This window comes from Trichomycterus rosablanca, chromosome 20, assembly GCF_030014385.1.
Source record: "Trichomycterus rosablanca isolate fTriRos1 chromosome 20, fTriRos1.hap1, whole genome shotgun sequence".
Classification (NCBI taxonomy): domain Eukaryota; kingdom Metazoa; phylum Chordata; class Actinopteri; order Siluriformes; family Trichomycteridae; genus Trichomycterus; species Trichomycterus rosablanca.
In genome coordinates this window covers 16,333,429-16,353,039 of record NC_086007.1, presented here as the reverse complement: position 1 = coordinate 16,353,039, position 19,611 = coordinate 16,333,429, and the positions used below count along the sequence as shown (strand labels likewise).

Below are 19,611 nucleotides of genomic sequence, written 5' to 3'. Positions count from 1 at the left end.
AAGCAGCACTGGACTGTTGCTCAGTGGTCCAAAGTACTGTTTTCGGAAATCAAGGTGCCAGAGTCTGGAGGAAGACTGGGGAGAAGGAAATGCCAAAATGCCTGAAGTCCAGTGTCAAGTACCCACAGTCAGTGATGGTCTGGGGTGCCATGTCAGCTGCTGGTGTTGGTCCACTGTGTTTTATCAAGGGCAGGGTCAATGCAGCTAGCTATCAGGAGATTTTGGAGCACTTCATGCTTCCATCTGCTGAAAAGCTTTATGGAGATGAAGATTTCATTTTTCAGCACGACCTGGCACCTGCTCACAGTGCCAAAACCACTGGTGAATGGTTTACTGACCATGGTATTACTGTGCTCAATTGGCCTGCCAACTCTCCTGACCTGAACCCCATAGAGAATCTGTGGGATATTGTGAAGAGAAAGTTGAGAGACACAAGACCCAACACTCTGGATGAGCTTAAGGCCGCTATCGAAGCATCCTGGGCCTCCATAACACCTCAGCAGTGCCACAGGCTGATTGCCTCCATGCCACGCCGCATTGAAGCAGTCATTTCTGCAAAAGGATTCCCGACCAAGTATTGAGTGCATAACTGAACATAATTATTTGAAGGTTGACTTTTTTTGTATTAAAAACACTTTTCTTTTATTGGTCGGATGAAATATGCTAATTTTTTGAGATAGGAATTTTGGGTTTTCATGAGCTGTATGCCAAAATCATCAGTATTAAAACAATAAAAGACCTGAAATATTTCAGTTGGTGTGCAATGAATCTAAAATATATGAAAGTTTAATTTTTATCATTACATTATGGAAAATAATGAACTTTATCACAATATGCTAATTTTTTGAGAAGGACCTGTATATGACAACACAGCTGTTGTTCCTACACGATTCGCCTAAATATTTAACTAAAGATAAACTAAATGGACACAAGTATGTGAACAACCTTCCTAACTTACTGAGCTTAGGTGTTTTAGCCAAACCCATTGTTAAAAAGCATTTAAAATCAATGCAATCAACTGCAATCAACATTGTGGCAACAGTTTGGGGAAAACCCTTTCCTCTACCAGCACGAACCCCAGTGCTCAAAGCAAGGTCTATAAAGACATGGTTCCTACATAAGTGTAGGAACTGCAGTGGGCTGCACTGATTTTGTAAATGATTGTTTATTATTTAAATGTTTTTTTCTGGTAGGAGGGATTCTTGGGTCACTAAAAAATACAAATTTTTTTCTCTCAGGACGACACATAAAAACATACACGATCGGGTCACATTAGTATGATCACCAGCTAATATTTAGAGTAACCTCCGTGTGCAGAACGGACAGCAGCTAGATGGGCTGGGAGTGACTCAATAAGGTCCTGGTAAGTTGTCACAGGTATCTGGAGCCAGTGCATCCCACAGCTGCTGTAATGTGCTTGGTGGAGGATCCACAGAGCAAACACGACGATCGAGGTGGTCCCACAGATTCTCAATTGGGTTCAAGTCTGGGGAATAAGGGGGCCAGGGAAGTACTTGGAAGTCATGGTCATGCTTTACCAAGCGGTGTTGGACATTTCTAGCCATGTGACATGTACCATTATCTGGCTGGAAGATCCCATCCGCTCCAGGGAAGACAATTTTACCCATGGTACTTTTACCCATGACAGCAACAAGGGATATACACTACCGGTCAAAAGTTTTAGAACACCCCAATTTTTCCAGTTTTTTTTATTAAAACTCAAGCAGTTTAAGTCCAATGAATAGCTTGAAATGGTACAAAGTTAAGTACTGAACTGCCAGAGGTTAAAAAGAAGTAAGGTTACCCTAAACTGAAAAATAATGTACATTTCAGCATTAAAAAAAATTGCCTTTTTCAGGGAACAAAAAATGGGTTAAAAACTTAAAGCTATTCTGAAGCAATGGAGGTTGATCAAGCCTTTAAAGTTGGTGCTACCAATTCCTAGGGGTCTTCCAATTTTTCTTGATTGCTTACAACCCCCTCTGTCTGCATTAAAGTAGTGTTGGAACACACTGTGGTACCATACCCTTGTGAGCATTATTTGAACAGTATTGTTCTGCATAAAGTATTGTGTTGCTATAAAAATGGCAAGAAAATTGCAATTCACAATGGAAGAGAGACAGACCATCATAACACTTAAAAATGTAGGTCTTTCCTATAGAGAAATTGCGAAGAAAATCAAGTTGTCAGTGAGTACAGTTTCCTTCACCATCAAAAGGCACTTAGAAACTGGGGGGAAACTCTGACAGGAAGAGGTCTGGAAGACCCAAAGCCACAACAGAATTAGAAGACAAGTTTCTAAGAGTCAACAGCTTGCATGATAGGCGGCATACAGGACAGCAGCTTCAAGCACAGCTTAATAGTGGTCGTAGTAAGCAGGTTTCAGTTTCAACTGTGAAGAGAAGACTTCGGGTTGCAGGTTTGACAGGTTGAGTTGCAGCAAGAAAGCCATTGCTAAGATGTCAGAATGAGAACTAAAGGCTTGCCTGGGCCATGAAACACCACCAATGGACTATTGAAGACTGGAAGAAGGTGTTATGGACTGATGAATCAAAATCTTCGGTTTATCACGCAGGATTTTTAGTACACCTTAGAGTAGGCGAAAGGATGGTTCCTCAGTGTGTGACATCAACTACCAAACATTGAGGAAGAAGCGTGATGGTCTGGGGTTGTTTTGCTGGATCCAGGGTCTTGTACAGAGTGAGAGGTACCCTGAACCAAAACGGCTACCACAGGATTCTACAGCACCATGCAGTACCCTCTGGGATGCGTGTAGTTGGTCACGGGTTCACCGGTTCACCCTACAGCAAGATAATGACCCAAAACATAAGTCCAATCTTTGCCAGAACTACCTTAGGAAAAAAGAACAAGATGATAAGTGGCCAGCACAGTCTCCAGATTTAAACCCCATTGAGCTGGTTTGGGATTAACTGGACAGAATAGTAAAAGCAAAGCAGCCTACATGTGCCACACATTTATGGGAACTTCTGCAACAGAGTTGGGAAGAACTTTCTAAAGAATATTTAATTTCCACTGTAGAAAGAATGCCACGAGTGTGTTCAGCTGTTTTATCTGCCAAAGGTATCTACTTTAATGAATCAAACTTTTATAATACATTTTGGTTTATAAATTAATTCCATGATTTATTTTTTTAACTTCAGTTGTTTTTTTGTTCTATGTCTTCATTTCAGAGTACAATAAGACATTAAACTGCATACATTTCAATAAAAACTGGAAAAATTGGGGTGTTCTAAAACTTTTGACCGGTAGTGTATGTAGACAGCTTATCGCACACCTTATATACCCACCAAGCCAGCTCATTAAAGTGACTTCCTTCATGTGCTACGCGCTGCCGCTGTCAAAAGTAGCAAGTGGTCATAATAATGTGACTTGACCGTGTATACATATTAGCCTGCAACCCAAAACTCAAATGTGGTGGAGAGACAGAGCAGAGCAAAAAGTTTAATTACTTACATAACTCGGCCAGATAGTGTATTCTGCACATGCTTCTGAAAATCTGGATACTTAGAGGCCAGGTAAGCAAAGTCTGGTGGCTTGTCCTTGTAGCGATTTCGAGGATGCATTGATTTGTTTAGCGCCATTCCTGTAGACACAAACACTGGTGTAAAATCAGTGTTCTGTACTGTTCACCTTTGTTTTAGAGTAAGGAAAGTGTACAGTGCCTATAAAGAATCAGCCCAATCCTTTTGTTATATATTATATTATAATAACATGTAAATTAACATAAATTAAGCTTAACTTTTTCCAATTGACATAGCCAATCATGTACATATGCAGACAGTCAGCAGTACTGGGCTAGCGTAATAATCACTATAATCGCTAAATCTTCAGCTGTATTAACAGATTATGACCCTCATCATAAAATAGTTAATTTGTTTGCTGTTATAATTTGAACATCATATTTTACACTTTGGTTATATTTATGACAGGACAGGTATTTACATCTAACATGATTCATCAGTTCAAGTTCAATGTCGAACACCGGCACAGGCAATTTGGTATCTCCAATTCACCTAACTTTTGTCTTTGGACTGTGGGAGGAAACCAATACAGACATGGAGAGAACATGCAAAATCTACACAGAAACCAACACCATGCTTCACTGTTGCCTGCAGACACTAATTATTGTACCACGTCAAGCTTCCATAACAATGTAAATTTCGCTTGACTATGATGTTAACCATGTTCCAGCATCTGACAATCCAGAAAATTTCCTCTCAGCAGATTTGAACAGTTATTTTTGTTCTGGCCTTAAAATGTACTTCAATGGCTGCAGTCAAACTAGTCATATTTACATGGGCACAGAGAAGTCTCCAGCTACAGTCAATTATGATCACTAATGACAAATGTAAAATATTAGAAAAGTTGCAGGAAAAATATATAATCTGACACCACCAAATTAATAATCTAACCTGCTGTGCAAACTTGTTGATTCTCCTTTTCATCATGCGCCATACATTTTCAATAGGACACATATTTTTACTTGGATATATATCTGGACTTCAAGTCAGTCAGCAACACACGCTCTGTGTCTATGAAGCCACACTGTTGTAGCACTTGTGGAATGAGGCATTGAGCATCGTCTTGATGAAGTAATCTTGGACTTCCCAAGAAAAGACATTGTCTTGATTTAGTGCATATGTCAATCTTAAATCCCAGTATCAATGGTACCTTGACACATCCCATAATAAGTCAGCCATGCCAAGGGCACTGATAAACAACCATACCGTGACATATTTTGCCTTCTGCACCTTTTGCTAAAAAAACAGTCTGTATGGTCCTTTATGTCATCGGCAGAGAGGATTTGATGTAATTTTCCTCAATGTTTCTGCATAGACTTGATGTATGGCTTTCTCTCAACGGGGCCCTATGTTTACTGACAGTTTTCCAAAAGTACTCCAGAGCTCATGTAGCTATATTTATCACAGTAGCATGACACTTTCTCATGCAATGCCATCTAAATACTTAAAGATCATGTACATTCAACAATGGTTTTGTTGACCTTGTGCTACATGGAGTGAGATTTCTCTGAATTCCTGGAATCTCTTTACAATAATATGTAAAGAGACAGATGAAAGTCATTTGCAATCTTGCATTGACCCCTCATGATCCCCTTACCTGTAATCAGTTCAGCTGATTATAATGGAATGTTTTTAAAAAGTGTAACTTGTAAAGTCTAAAAACTTTTTATACTTATAGTGTTTCAGTCACCAATTTGAAAATGTGTTTATATTTACAAAATACAGTTAAGTCGGTCAAACAAACTATTAATAAAGTTCATTTCACTTTTGGCAGTTAATAAAAAATCACATGATTGCTGCACCTCAAAACATTCCGTTATCTTTTATAAATGACTAGAGCTCTGTACTGAACACCTGACTTTATGGTGCAATGCAATACACAATCTCAAAATGTTAAACAATTAGAAAGCATTTCTGTAACATTAACAAAGATGTTTTTGTGACAACAGTAAGTACAGTTTGGTTTGCAACAGAACTGTCCGTAACCAGAACTGTAAGACAGAACTGAGTCCCTAATGACTCCTAACTAATCACTGTAGTAGAAAAAACAGTCTGGACTTAAAACAGCAGATAAAAAGCAAAACACCAATCCAGCACAAGAACAGACAAACAAAACGTACAAAGCAGCGTACCGTTTAGTTCCCTTTATAAGGGCACTTAATGATGGAAGGAATTGAATCAGAGCACCTGGACTCAGTAGATTCAGCTGCGCTCTCACTCTGCTCACACACACGTTGTTACAACGTTGTTTCTTCCTGGTGTAGATTTAAGTCACATGTCTGCGTCGGCACCAAATATGACGTAACACGTACCGACAACCTGCTGTGTATCAAAGTTTGGGAATTTTCATGTTAGTCTGAAATATACTGCTGTGTGTTTGATGCCACCCCACCGGGAGTGAGAATGTTATAGCATAAGGGATCTAATAATGTATCTTGTTTAGTAAAACCCTTACTTGATCCAATCAGCATACAAATAGGGAAAGTATGTTTTTATGTAGTTTTTAATGTGTCAAAAATAATAGGAATATTTGTGCATTGCTCCAGAATCACAGTGTTTCCAATTCCAAATTTATCCAGTAAAATTCCTTTTGGTGTCAAGATGTAATGTATTTATTGATGTAAACTGTACGTTTTGTGGATTACACCTAGAGGCCGTTTTTCATTTAATTTGACTGTGTAAGCACTCACAGACTGTGGCAAAATATTTGTAGCTTTATTCTGGACTTTATAACAATTTTGTACATTATTTTAAAAATGATTTATTTGGGTAACAAATTACCAAAATGTGTAAAAGTGTAATCTTAAAGTGTAATTTTTTTTCTCACTTTATTAAAGATGTATTAAAGAGTATTATGTTAAATTATTATCATTTATTACCCATTCTGTAATAATAAAAAAAAGCTATGCAAACTTGGAAATAATGTTCCAATTTTGGCATTTTATGTAAATAATCTTTTTTTTATTATTTTGTAACATTTTTTGTTTCATTGAATTCATCATCTCTTCAATTGCTTCTTTTATTATATTAATGTATTAATATAATATGTATATAATAGGGTGCTGGAGCCTATCCCAGCTTTTCAATGGGCACCAGTCCATCGCAGGGCAGACAGACACACATACACACACCCATTCACCCATAGGGCAATTCAGTGTCTACAATTAACCTGACTGCATGTTTTTGGACTGTGGGAGGAAACCAGAGCTTCCGGAGGAAACCCACGCAGACACGGGGAGAACATGCAAACTCCACACAGAAAGGACCCCGACCACCCCGCCACGCCTGGAGATCGAACCCAGGACCTTCTTGCTGTGAGGCAACAGTGCTACCCACCGAGCCACCCCCAATCTGTTAATTAGTTGAACTATATTTTTAATTAAGTACATGTAAAAAAAAAAAAAGGCTTAATTTAATTAGATTTGTATGTTCGAAGTATATAATGCAATGCGAGTTGGTTTTGCACAGCAGTAAGGGTCCTGGGAACCTGGACCTGATTCATACCTCTAGCCACAGTCTGCTAGGAGTTTTTGCCTGTTCTTCCTTTTCTATGTTGGTTTCCTGCACGAAATCTTTTTCTTCTACCTTCTAATGCAGCTTTATAGTTCATAATGCTAGAACTTTATTATTGGTTTTTAAACACAAGGTGAAGATTATTTTCCAATTTTCCAATCTGTGAGCAGAAAATCTTCAGGGCCTGAGAATATTTGTATTTCAATATTTGTATTGCAATTTCGCTGTCTACGGTTATGATTATTATATGTGTTTATGTGTATATGTCATTTACATTTTCGGCATTTAGCAGACGCTTTTATCCAAAGCGACTTACAGTTGTGACAGTATACAGTCTAAGCAATTGAGGGTTAAGGGCCCAACAGTGGCAACCTGGTAGTGGTGAGGCTTGAACCGGCAACCTTCTGAATACTGGACCAGTACCTTAACCACTAGGCTACACTGCCGACACACACGTATGTCCTTGTAGTTTAGCCAATCGTGTGTGTGCGTGATTAGTAATTGACTGTCACAGACACCATTAAACATCAGTACTATTACATGCAGCAAGTACAGAACTCAGACTAGTCACCAATCAGAATTTTATAGCTTTGTGCAGTAGACAACATGAAATGGCTAGATAACAGACAAGTTCAAGCAGTGGAATTCTTTATTATATAATTGCATTGTAATGAAAAGGGTTATTAAAATGATTTATGCATTTAGTAATAAAACCTAAATCGCTTAGACCATGAGTCGGAATGGACTAAAGATCTAAGAACAGGGATGTGCAAGGTTTCTTCATTCTTTAACGTTTTTGCTTTACTGTCAAAAAAGGCAGTTTTCTTTATTTAAGCTGCAAAATGGTTTATTTATCTACTCTTCCCAGAGTGGCTATGGTTCATATTGAAAGACCCACACATATTGAAAGATCAACAGGAGAGAATGTGCCAGTAATAAGACATAAGCAATTGGTTAAAACTTGTGGTACTTTCCTGCTGGGATGTTCGCCATGTCACTAGCAACCTGCTCCTCTCTGGCCGACTGTGCCATGTTGAGAGAGAGCCACTGTGGACAACGACATCAAAATCCCTTTAAACAGGAACAACCATCAAGTCTTCCCAGAGAAGTATCAGACACACAGAAGCATAACCGCCATTAGCATTCCATTAAGATTCCTTTACATTAATTTATTAGTTAATACAGAGACAGACCGTTTTAACGGTAGCAAATGTTTGCAAAACATGGCATAACTTCTTGGACGTAGCCACCATCTGTTTTGTTTCATACAAACAAAAGTATTTGCACATCCCCTACAAAACACTGGGAAACACTTTGAGCCCTCGTCATGTATTTTTGTTAGATTCATAGCACTTTGTGTCCAAACTGAGGATAAGTTCTGTACAGAAAGACCTGCTCTGCTGGGATAAATTAGGTTGGCATGATTCTTACAGAGTTGAAACAGATAAATTCCAAGAACACAAGCTCTAAAATGTATTTTAATATAACGGCAAACTATCAGAGCTTCACTGAACTATACGAGCACCAAAAGGCAAATCAAGTGCTTCAGTAAGTCACCATTTAGCACTAGTAGATTCTGAAGTGCTTCTATGAACAAAACCAACAAGTCACAAATCATCTCTGAGGTTAATCTGTAGTTTATATTCTCACAGATATATAAGCATTGCTGTCCAATTATGTCTTGCTGTCCAATTATGCCTTGCTGCCCAACATACACAGAAACTAGACAGGCATTTTAAACTTTTTAAACATTACATCTTGTCAAAAGGTTTCCTCAGCAGGACACGCCATGACCAGGGTACAAAGATTAATTTCCCAATGTCACCACATAATGGCTTAAATAATTTTTTAGATGCAGCTGGTAAAATATCATCTAGTTCCAGAGAGAAAGAGAATATTAGCACACTTCATACTGGTGTTACAAGGCTACAGATTATTCCAATAAAAAAAAACTCCCAGACAACCAATCTTCTATGTAGGGATTATAGGAATTTCTTTGTCATCTCCCCCCTCAAAGCTTCAACAGGCTATCCACCAACAGACTACAACAGTGACAGAAAAATAAACAAATATGGAAAGCAAAGTCAAGGTTTAAAAAAAAGACCAACAAAAGTAAAACAATCCAAATAAAGACAGACAAAGACGATGTTGTCTTTAAATTATCTGTTTAGTGCCTAAATTATCTTGCTCGGTTTATGCCTTCTGTAGGTTAAGGCTGAGTGAAAGTTCAGCCTGAGATACTTCTAGACAACGTTATGCAAATTTACAGTATGCAATTTTGGATTTACCATGCAAGAATACTTTTTTGTGTGTGTAACATTTAATAGCTTGACATCCAGAATAATTTACATAAAAGGACAACAGTTATTAATCCAGAGCTAGGTAAGTCATAACCATGGTGGTCAAGTGCATCCAGGAAAGACAGAGAAGAGAGTGAGATGGGTCGGGGTGAGGGCTGTGGTAGCCATGATGTCCTGCTGGGGGATCAGCGACACTCCCACACCTTTACTGCCTGATCTACACTTCCAGTGACCACATACGGAGCAGTCTTGTGAAAATCTGTAAGAGACAAAAGATTATTTGGTCAGTATGATAAAAACAGGCATTAGGCATAAACTGTGGTATGAGCATAGATATTGGGCTTAAATTTGGAAAAAAAATGTGCAGTTATAAAGTAGATGTTACAAGCCTGTCTTTCAGCAAACTGAAGTTATAAAATTATAACTGAGAATTGTCATACGAATAATTATGTTTTGTTTCGGTTTCCTAATGCCAGTTTTATATGATATGGTTTGTTAAAAATGTATACATATTCAAAACAGCATTGTATATCGTAACAGTACAGTAAGCTTTTCTGCAGAACAGCATTTTCCTTAAAGTCTTTAACAGCCGAATGATGCAGCAAATCACCAAGCCAAAAACACACCCAGAGGTATGTACACTATCAGTCAAAAGTTTTAAAACACCCATTTCTTCAATTTTTATTAATATTTAGACAGTTCCGAGAACCTTTTTAGGCAGTCCTTAAAACCTAGTTGGCACATGACCAAAGGTTATAAATACATAAATAAAAAATAATAAAAAGTTTATTATCTATAAATCTGTTTCTTTTATACCAATGTTACTGCACCCTATATACTACAACATTTTGCAACACCATGCAACCAACTCTGGTCTTTGTTTAATTGTACATGGATTCCTCCTACAACAGGACAATGACCTGTAACATACCAAGCTATGACAAAACTACCTTGGAGGACAATAATAAGTTGGTAGGCTTCAAATCATTGGATGGGGTCTGGGGTTAAACTGGACAGAAGGGTGAAAGCAAAGCAACATACAAGTGCACAACATTTGTGAAAACCTCTGCAACAGTGTTGGGGAAAATGGTCTGAACAACATTTGATTTCTACTGTAGAAAACAATTACTTGAATGTTTGAACTGTTAAATATGTAAAAGAAAAAATTTATATTTCACTTTGTTTAACAAAACCATGCCTTTCACAGATTAATGTAAAAGTCACGACAATCTTGTATAAAAATATGTTTAAATATGTAAGAATTTAAAAAGAAAATGGAAACTTCCACTAGTGGAAGCACTTTGGGCAGCAACTACATCTGCAAGTCTTTTTGGATGCATGTCTACAAGCTTAGCTCAAGTGGATTTGGGCAAATTGTCCCATTTTTCCTTGCAGCTCTTCTCAAGTTTCATCAGGTTGGTCGATGAGGGGCTGTGAACTTCCTCAGCTCTCTCCATAGATGTTTAAAGGGGGTTTAAGTTTGGGCTTTGGCTGAACTACTCAAGGACATTTTTAGACTGTATCGTTGTATGTTACATGTGATTGTTGTATTGAAAGATAAACAAGTTCCAAGTTGTAAGTCTGTAGGTAATCTGGAAAAATGTACTTAAAGGATGTTTCTGTATTTGGCTGCATTCATCCACCCCTCAATTTTGACTTATGAAGGCCAGCATGATGCTGCCACAAACAATTTTCACTGTAAGGCTGATATTAGCCAGTGAATGTCTTGCGCTGTTCTACCGAAAGAGTTAAACATAAATCTCATCAAACCAGAATATATTTTGTCGCCAGAATCCTTCACATGCTTGTAATAAGCCTTATTCAGTGGCTTCCGGTGCGCCACGTAGCCAAAAAGCTGTGATTTATGGAGTGCTGCAACAAACACTTTCATTTTTACGCTGTACTTTTGGAGCCGCAAAACTACAAAACACAGTTTGAGTACTTTTTAAAATTAGATTTCAGTTTCAGTTTGACTTTGTACAACTTATAGTAGATATTTTTTAAATGACAAATGTTTGATCAACACAAAATAAATACAAAATAAAAGCTCATTTTCTCCTTAATAGTTTATACCAATCAACACAAAATCAGAAGTACTGTATACTGTGTACTGCTATAAAGAGCATTTAAGGTTGCACAGGTGTCTGCTGGGTGTTTGCTATATTGAGTCAAATCTTGCGAGAATTCCTTATCCTTGATCCACTAAAAAGCTCAGACAATTAAGCGCCCCCCAGGATGATGCTTTGTGAAAAATAAATAAATAAGTAAATCGCAGCTCAAACTCCACAGAACACATTGTGCATCTATCCTGCCTTTAAAGGCTTTCATCCATTGAGGAATGAGGTATTTTACATTGCCCAGAGGTTCCTCTGTACAAAAAGAAAGCACCACAGTTGGAACAATAGTGTGTGATTCAGAGTGGCCCCGGAAGCTTACCCAGAGTGGTAACAAAATGTTCATGAGCACTCAAGGTCTTCATGCAGCGTTTATTTTTGTAGTCCCAGATCCTTAAAGTCTTGTCATCAGCACAGCTCACTATAAACTTTCCACCAGGGTGAAAAAGCATTCCACGCACCCAGTTATCATGCCCAACCTGTGCAGCACACAAAAAATGTGAGGAAGGGGATGTGGGAGGGGGTGAGATAATCAAGCAAAAAACTAAATAATTAAATGAACACACAGTCAGTTCAAACATGTGTATCATGTAAAATCTCAGTATATTCATCTGGTTTACTCACCAGTGTCATAAGGCACATGCCAGTGCTGATATCCCACATTTTGATAGTCTTGTCTCTCGATCCAGACAAAAGAAAAGGTCCAGGTTTTCCACTTTTCTTAGTCTGCCAAGCAAACGAAAAAAATTATCAGCCTAAACAAGAGAGCAGGCACTCCGTGTAGGGCTACTTATAGTGCTCTTTTATATATAAAAAAGCTAGACTTGTTTATTTAAATACAACAGTAAAAAAGTAAGGATTTTTAGCCCATAACAGTATTTAGTATTTATTTAACAGAATACAGATAAACCTCTGGATGTAATGGGCAAGGCTTAAAAAGAGAAAGGGTTAAACAAACTTTAGAAACTCATCAATAGACAGTAAATACAAGTAAATACCAGACAGGTATACCTAACAAAGTGCTCTGCAAGTGTATAAATAACATGCAATAAACCCTGCAAAGAAATCTGCCAAATTAACAATGATTGTAAATTAAAGTGCAGAACTTTGCTCCCTATAGAGGATGTGTTATTTTTAGGGCTGCCAAACGATTAAATTTTTTAATCGTGATTAATCTCAGAATTTCATATAGTTCATCGCGATTAATCACATTAAAAAAAAAATCTGTGTAAATGTTATAAAAAACAAGGATTTTTAAGTGAAATGTTACAATTAAAATGGTGAACACATTTTATGCTAAATGTACTTATGTTAAAAACTGCTGGGACAAGAGAAAACTGTAAGGGAGTTTTATTCACTTACATACTAGACAGTAATACTATCCAGCAGAGACCCTTGACTTCGTATATATGTCAGATTGTAGGTTAAAATTTCTCCATCAGCAAACATTGTAGATCAGCGGTGCTTCAGGTGGGATAAGGCGTAGTTATTGTAACAGACTTTTCTGTGGTTGTATTGTGACAATGGTTTGATGGACGTTTCTACACGAAGTGAGTGTGTTTTGACCCTTTGGGGCTTCCATAGTTCATAGAATAGCATGCTTGGCTAACGCGATGAATCTAGCTGTCCGCTATTCGGTACCGTAACAGAAAAAGTGACAAAGTGTTTTGCTCCCGACAATTTGTGAATACCGTGTATTTATTTCTTTATTAAGCAATTGCATCACTACGACGCTCGGTTACATTTGAGAAACGCTGTATTAATGAGAGATGTCGTGCACAGTGTTGCCAACTCCTCAGTAAGGAAAGTAGCTATTGGCTGTCCTAAAAGTCGCTAGAAGTCGCTAAATGACGTCATTGCCTAATTTGCATATGATCCATTTGCATGTAATTGACGCTGTAGAAGAGGAATAACATCGTGGGAAAGACAAAAAGTGGGTAAAAAAAACACCCTAAATATGTTTAGAACTACAAATGAACATTCTTCTGTTAATTCGTGGTTTGTTTTTGTTTTTTAAGAAAATACTGAGCTACTCTGGGCAGGGTTGCCAGATTGCGACAGTAATTTTCAGCCAAAGTGCATGAAAAAACACCCAAAACACAGGATAAGCAGATGGTGTTTAGCATTTCACAAATAATAAACCAGTTAAACCATCATGACCTACAAATTAATATCTTAAAATGCACAGATCAGTAATTATACATTATAAAGGACAAATTTTTAGTAGCCTGCCAAGTTTGTAAAATGCATTATTTGTTAGGACACACAACCCTTTGCATGTAAATAAAAATAAACTTTCAAGCAATGAAAGTTCAACCTCTCGTACATATGAGACTTGCTTACCTTCATATTCAACTCAAATCACTTGTCTAACATATGAATCACTGTATTGATGGGCGTGGCAACAGTGTCTTGGACTGGAAAGAATAACCTGTCAATCAAACTTTTGACAACGGGTTGGATGTAGTGGGAGAAGGTAGGGAGAAGGGAGACCTATTTATATTCCACCTGCTTTAGCAATAGCTTTTTTTATTTATATTTTAAGCTGCCAAAATAATTACAAACCAGCCCAAATTTTGTCCACCTGCCAAAGTGTGTTTTTCCCTGCCAATTTCCAACAAAATCCGCTCATTTTGGTGGAAACCCGCCCAATCTGGCAACACTGACTGTGATACTGACCGCCCGTGCTTGAGGACAGTAACTGCAGAACAATGTGTGTTTTCACGTTCGAGTCTCCAAAAGTCTTCAATAACACCAGAAAAAGTCGCTAGATTTGTCGCTAGTCGCTTTTTTGAAAAAAAGTCGCTAGAGGGGTCTGAAAAGTCGCTAAATATAGCGACAAAGTCGCTAAGTTGGCAACACTGGTCGTGCACGGTCAAGTCTCAACATGAACTACGGATGACTCACAGAGCCAAATAGAATTTGCGTTAACGGCACTATTTTCTTAATCGCGTTAAATTGAGATTGCGTTAATGCGTTATTATCACGTTAACTTCTTTATTAGATTTTTTACACCACTTTATACACTTGATTGTGTTATTTATGGCATGATCGGTGTTATGTTTAAGTCACTCCCTGTAGAGGATGTTAACTTATTATTACTTACAAAATTAAAATTTGACTAAAGGTAAGTAAATGTTTGCATAATACTGAATGTTAGCTAACTGTATGGTAATTTATGTACAAAACATATTTGAATTCATTGTTGATGAAAAAAAAAAAAAACAATAGAGATCCACAAGGACAAAATCCTTCACACTAAATGATAGACATGTTCAGACAAGCACAGGCAGTGAGTAGTGTAAAACCATTACAGACTCGCAGCGTAACTAATGTCAGACATTCATGAATTATTCTACCAAAACTGGTTTGGCAGAATAAACTCTTTGAATGTTTTGGTTTTAGCTCAAGAAAATAGAAGAAAGTTTCATGCGTGTGATGATGATCAAGAATCATTCTGAGGATTTAGGCTGCCTGATGGCGATATATGCTGTGAAGGCGAACGTTACATCTGATAAATTGGAAAGTGGGCATGGTTAATCACCAGACTGGCAAGAGTCAAAATGATTATTGTTACTTCAGGTCATCAATTTCATTTCACAGTCTAATTCTTTGTATGGTGTGGTGGTGGTGGTGGTTTGTAGGTTAGCCTCAATCTCAAACCAATAAGCATGTTTAAAAGAACTGGACCAACACACACCAGAAAGCAGTTACGCAGTCTCATATTAAGCAAGCAGTTTCAGGACATCAGGGCACATCATAACAATAGAACAGTTCTTTGTCCTCACCTCTGAACCAGTGGCCTCCAGTATAGTGGGACTGGCATTGTCAGGAGCCCATGAGATGCACTCTACTACGTGCTCATGTTCCCTCAGTTCAGCCTTGCATTCTTTTGTGGCCACCACCCACACTCGCACTGTCTGGTCATTTGAGCAACTGGCAATCAGGGAACCATCCTGATTAGGTCGTACCATACGCACCCACTCTCTGTGACCAGTGAACGTCTTCACACAGTATCTATGGAATAACAAGATTATTATATAAGCACTGATGAGAAAAAAAGGACCTTTTAAATATCTAAGGGCTTGGTTTCTAAAAACATTTTGACATAAAAAGCAGCTTTCAATAGTACTTACCCAGTGGCAACTTCCCACATTTTAATGGTTTTATCTCTTGAAGCAGATATTATATGATCTCCATTGGGCATTATGGCTACAGACGAAACATTATGGTCATGCCCTAAAATGAAAGAGACAATTAAGTTATGAATCTCATGCATTGTACATTTATGACAGACATCAGGTATGTCTGAAATACAGTGTGTATGTTTCTTTTTCTGAATAAGTACAAAAACTATGTGCACCATATTTAATATAATCATATAATATATGTTCAAAACCAAATAAATGAAAAAAGTATTAGGTCATTGTAAAGGGTTGTGGATAGAATCCAAAGAACACCATGCTAGGCTTGGGTGATAATGTAAAGTTAAACAAACAATTATCTCAAATTATTGCGATAAACAACATAATCATGTTCTATTATCATTCTATCTGTAGTCTGAATGACAAAGTACCCCATGTGAGCTTTACAGGGCATTTTATCTGTCATGACCAGCATACATTCACTATGTAAGCAATCCGCTGCATCTCAGTTTCATGTTTTTAGAGAGTTCTAATTCATTTATTTCCCCAGTAGTTATGGCAATTTAATTTTTTTTTTAAATACCTTGTATATAGCTTAAGTAATTAAATAATTTCATTAAAATTAAAATTACACAAACAATTTATATAATTCCTTGACCACGTGTAAATTGTCAATTAGTAAAACTTCACTCTTCTCAACTTCAGAGCAAACATTGTTATACATCTCATGCACGACTTTGCTGAAGTATTTATGGCTTGGTAGCTCTTACTGTGAATACAAGGTTTGTAACATTTCTCAGAATGGTGGCTTTTTGACTAAGCTGAATGGCAGCAGACGCTTTACTTAGTAACAGGTTACACTGGTAGTGCACAGTCGCGACTATGGCATGTAACACTGTTACCATATAAATTATATTATATTTATAATAATAAATTTTCCATTTTTGGCATATATTTGTAGTTAAAGCAGATTTTTTAAAATACCTATTAAAAAACAAGTCACAAAGCAATGGAATGTGATAGAATGCACTAGACAATAATTCGCATTTTGTCATGGATTTAAATTATGGCAATATTCAATAATATCAGCCCAACGCTACTCCATACACATACTATGAAGGTAGGAGCATCATGATATGGGACTGCCTCTTCAGCTGATATTTGAACTGATAACACACAAGCTTAAAGCTTTCCAATAATATAAACACATCATAAAGTTACAAATCGACAAGTCTTTGTGTTTTGTTCACAGCGTACTGTAGTGAATGTTGAAGGTAGTTTTTGTTTATTTGTAATTTTATGCTGTTTGCATGTGATATTCATGGCAGGATAGGTTTTTTAGTTTGATTGCTGAATGTGGAAGAAATTAGAATCAGAATCAGCCTTATGTTTACACATTCCAGGAATGTGTTTCCAGTCATTGGTATCTCAGACAATGTACATGTTATTCATCTATTCCTGATACATTAGTGTGATTATTATAAGATAAGCTGAGTTTTGCATTTATACTAGTGTATAATGCCAAATTAATCATTAATAAATAACATTACACGGATTTACTTTTTAAATTGTGTTACCTAGACACCAACTGGGATAAGAAAATTTTAGAACAAAAAATAAAAACCTTTTTTGAGGTTGGGTTAGCTAAAGGTTTAACTCAAGCGTAAGCTCATAAAACATATTTCATCAATGTTGTGTACAATCCAATTGTAAATTCAGTATTTGCCAAACTTAATTACATTTTTGCTATTTATTAACATCAGTTAGTACACATGAGTGTTATGATAACCTAAAAATGCTTTGTTTGTTGTCAAATCAGAAGCATTTGCGAATAAGTTTCAATATAAGTAATATCAATTAAAACATAACTTTAAGAGAGACCAAAAACTATTACAAAAAAGCCAAGGTAATATGCACAGTTAAAAATGTGTTTCTTTATTTCCCTATTTTTTTTTTTTTTGCCATTTCTTAATACTGTGATTAGTTTGACTTTTTCGTGGTATGATAATCTTGTTTAAAAAAAATCTAATACAGCTTATTTCCAATCAAATCAGATTGTTACAGTAGCACTTGAAAAGGAATTTAATTGCCATCATTTAAAATGTTCAATTACATTAGGCAGTACAACCAATTTGCCTTTGGTGGCTTTGTTTTAAACATGCGTGAAAAAGCACAAAAAGTTAATACATAGGAAACCAATTTCCAAACATTAAATAAAACTGGACAAGGCTTAGATATGGAAAAATGCCCACAATCCTGTCAGGAGAAAGATTATTACAATGCTGTCCCCAAAAAAGTGGGAGAAGGGCAGATAGCAAAAAAGAGGAGGCAGCTATCGGGAAAGAGAGAAAGGTTCATTTTTCACACAGCCATGAGGTGAAAGACAGATGGGGGAAGGGAATCATGCTGTGAAAGGGGGCTGTGGTGAAGTCTTTGCACTGCTTTCATCAATTATTGCAGTCTGAGGTGAATGTGCCAGTTTATCCAGTTTATAAATTACAAGCCACCAAATTTTAACTTAATTCAAATATCATGCATGCAACAGCTTTTATTATTACGACTGAGGATTTACATTTAAAATGAGTAAGTGTGACTGTGTATATAAATGTGTATGTAATCAGAAATATTCACGAATAATTATGATTGTTTCAGGTTGTGTAAGGCCAGTCTTAAGTGGTATTCCTTATAGTTAATGAAATCAAATTTAACAGTACTGTTGCAATCAGAAATGTTCAAACCCCCCCACCCCCAGAATTTTACTGTGTAGCTGGATATTTTGTTGCTGACTTTCTGCTAGTCTGTATAACCTGAAGTTGGGTTACAACATGATTAAACTATTGGGAACGACTCTAAATTTGTTATAAAAACACTACTCAGAAAGCTGAGAGAGGGATACAGTTCTATGGAAAGACAAATCATAACTGAAAATGACTGGCCACATGTATAAGCAGTTTGTCTGGCACAAGAATGGCAGGCTTCATCCTCAGGCATGGAGGTGGGTCAGTTTTTATGCTGTCGGAACATCATCTACTGAAATACCAAGGTATTTTGAGAAGGAATATTATGCCTTCTGTGATAAAATTAAACTGTGGTGATAATTGAACTTTCCAGCAAGTCAATGATCACAAGCAGTTTTGGAATATATGGAGTGGTCTTCCCAAGTCTTCAGATTTAAACCCCATTGAAATTCTTTGATAGGATTTAAAAATGTAGGTCCTCATAAGCTACACCCTTCTAGTGGTCTGTGTACTTACCATGCATGGTCCTGATGCACTCAAATCCTTGGAAGTCCCAAAGTTTAATTGTCATGTCTGCTGAGCAGGAGGCCAGCAGCTTTCCAGTCTGATCAAAGGAGATGTCCTGAACAGAGTCTGTATGGCCCTTTAAGGTACGCTCAAAGTCTCCTGCCTCATAATCCCATACCTAAAGAAAATATCAGAAAGCAATAAAAATCGGAAATTAAGGTAGGGCTGCAGTAAAGTGGTACTGTAGTTCCTGTTAAGTTAAATCACACTTTCTATGGAGAAAAAGAAACCATTCAATCAAAAACCTGTTGTGGTCAACTCCAATGGACAACAAGCATGTTTAGGAGTTTTAGAAATGATTAGACTTAAATAACATCTTGTCTGATTACACTGGATTAACAATACAGCAATCTGATGAGCTAGCACACCACTGAGGAGTGTTTGATCTTATGAGTTCGGATCTCAGCAAAAGCACCAACCTGGCTGGGCGCCCACACAAACACAAAACTGGCTGTATTTGAGGTAAAAAAGGCTGTACAGGGTCTTTTCGCATTGCCCTGCAATACATGATCCTCAAGACTGGTCCTGGCGTCTGCCCAATCGGGAAGGGGGGGCATCAGAGTATGAATGTCAGCTGTACTATCAATCAGCTGGGCACCCACACACAGGCACAACTGGCTGTGCCAGTATAGGTTTGTTTGTTTGTTTATTAGGATTTTAACATCATGTTTTACACTCTTTGGTTACATTCA

At 37.2% G+C, this 19,611-nt stretch overlaps 2 protein-coding genes across 3 annotated transcripts in view; both read right to left on the bottom strand.

The window, feature by feature from the left end:
- mettl16 (methyltransferase 16, N6-methyladenosine) overlaps positions 1 to 5,757 on the bottom strand; it is a 40,695-nt gene extending 34,938 nt beyond the window's left edge. Inside the window, exons 1-2 of one of the 2 annotated variants that reach the window (XM_063016667.1) lie at positions 5,730 to 5,757; positions 3,475 to 3,604 (exon numbers count right to left, since the gene is read on the bottom strand). In XM_063016667.1, the coding sequence (XP_062872737.1) occupies positions 3,475 to 3,602 (128 nt within the window). In that variant the 5' untranslated portion in view covers positions 3,603 to 3,604; positions 5,730 to 5,757. Of the gene's footprint in view, positions 1 to 3,474; positions 3,605 to 5,674 lie in introns of both variants that reach the window. The other variant, XM_063016666.1, reaches the window with a different exon arrangement.
- Positions 5,758 to 7,686: 1,929 nt separating this feature from the next.
- pafah1b1a (platelet-activating factor acetylhydrolase 1b, regulatory subunit 1a) overlaps positions 7,687 to 19,611 on the bottom strand; it is a 34,237-nt gene continuing 22,312 nt past the window's right edge. Inside the window, exons 6-11 of the mRNA XM_063016755.1 lie at positions 18,869 to 19,037; positions 15,606 to 15,708; positions 15,258 to 15,486; positions 12,094 to 12,195; positions 11,792 to 11,948; positions 7,687 to 9,614 (exon numbers count right to left, since the gene is read on the bottom strand). Coding sequence (XP_062872825.1) covers positions 9,541 to 9,614; positions 11,792 to 11,948; positions 12,094 to 12,195; positions 15,258 to 15,486; positions 15,606 to 15,708; positions 18,869 to 19,037 — 834 coding nt within the window. The 3' untranslated portion in view covers positions 7,687 to 9,540. The remainder of the gene's footprint in view (positions 9,615 to 11,791; positions 11,949 to 12,093; positions 12,196 to 15,257; positions 15,487 to 15,605; positions 15,709 to 18,868; positions 19,038 to 19,611) is intronic.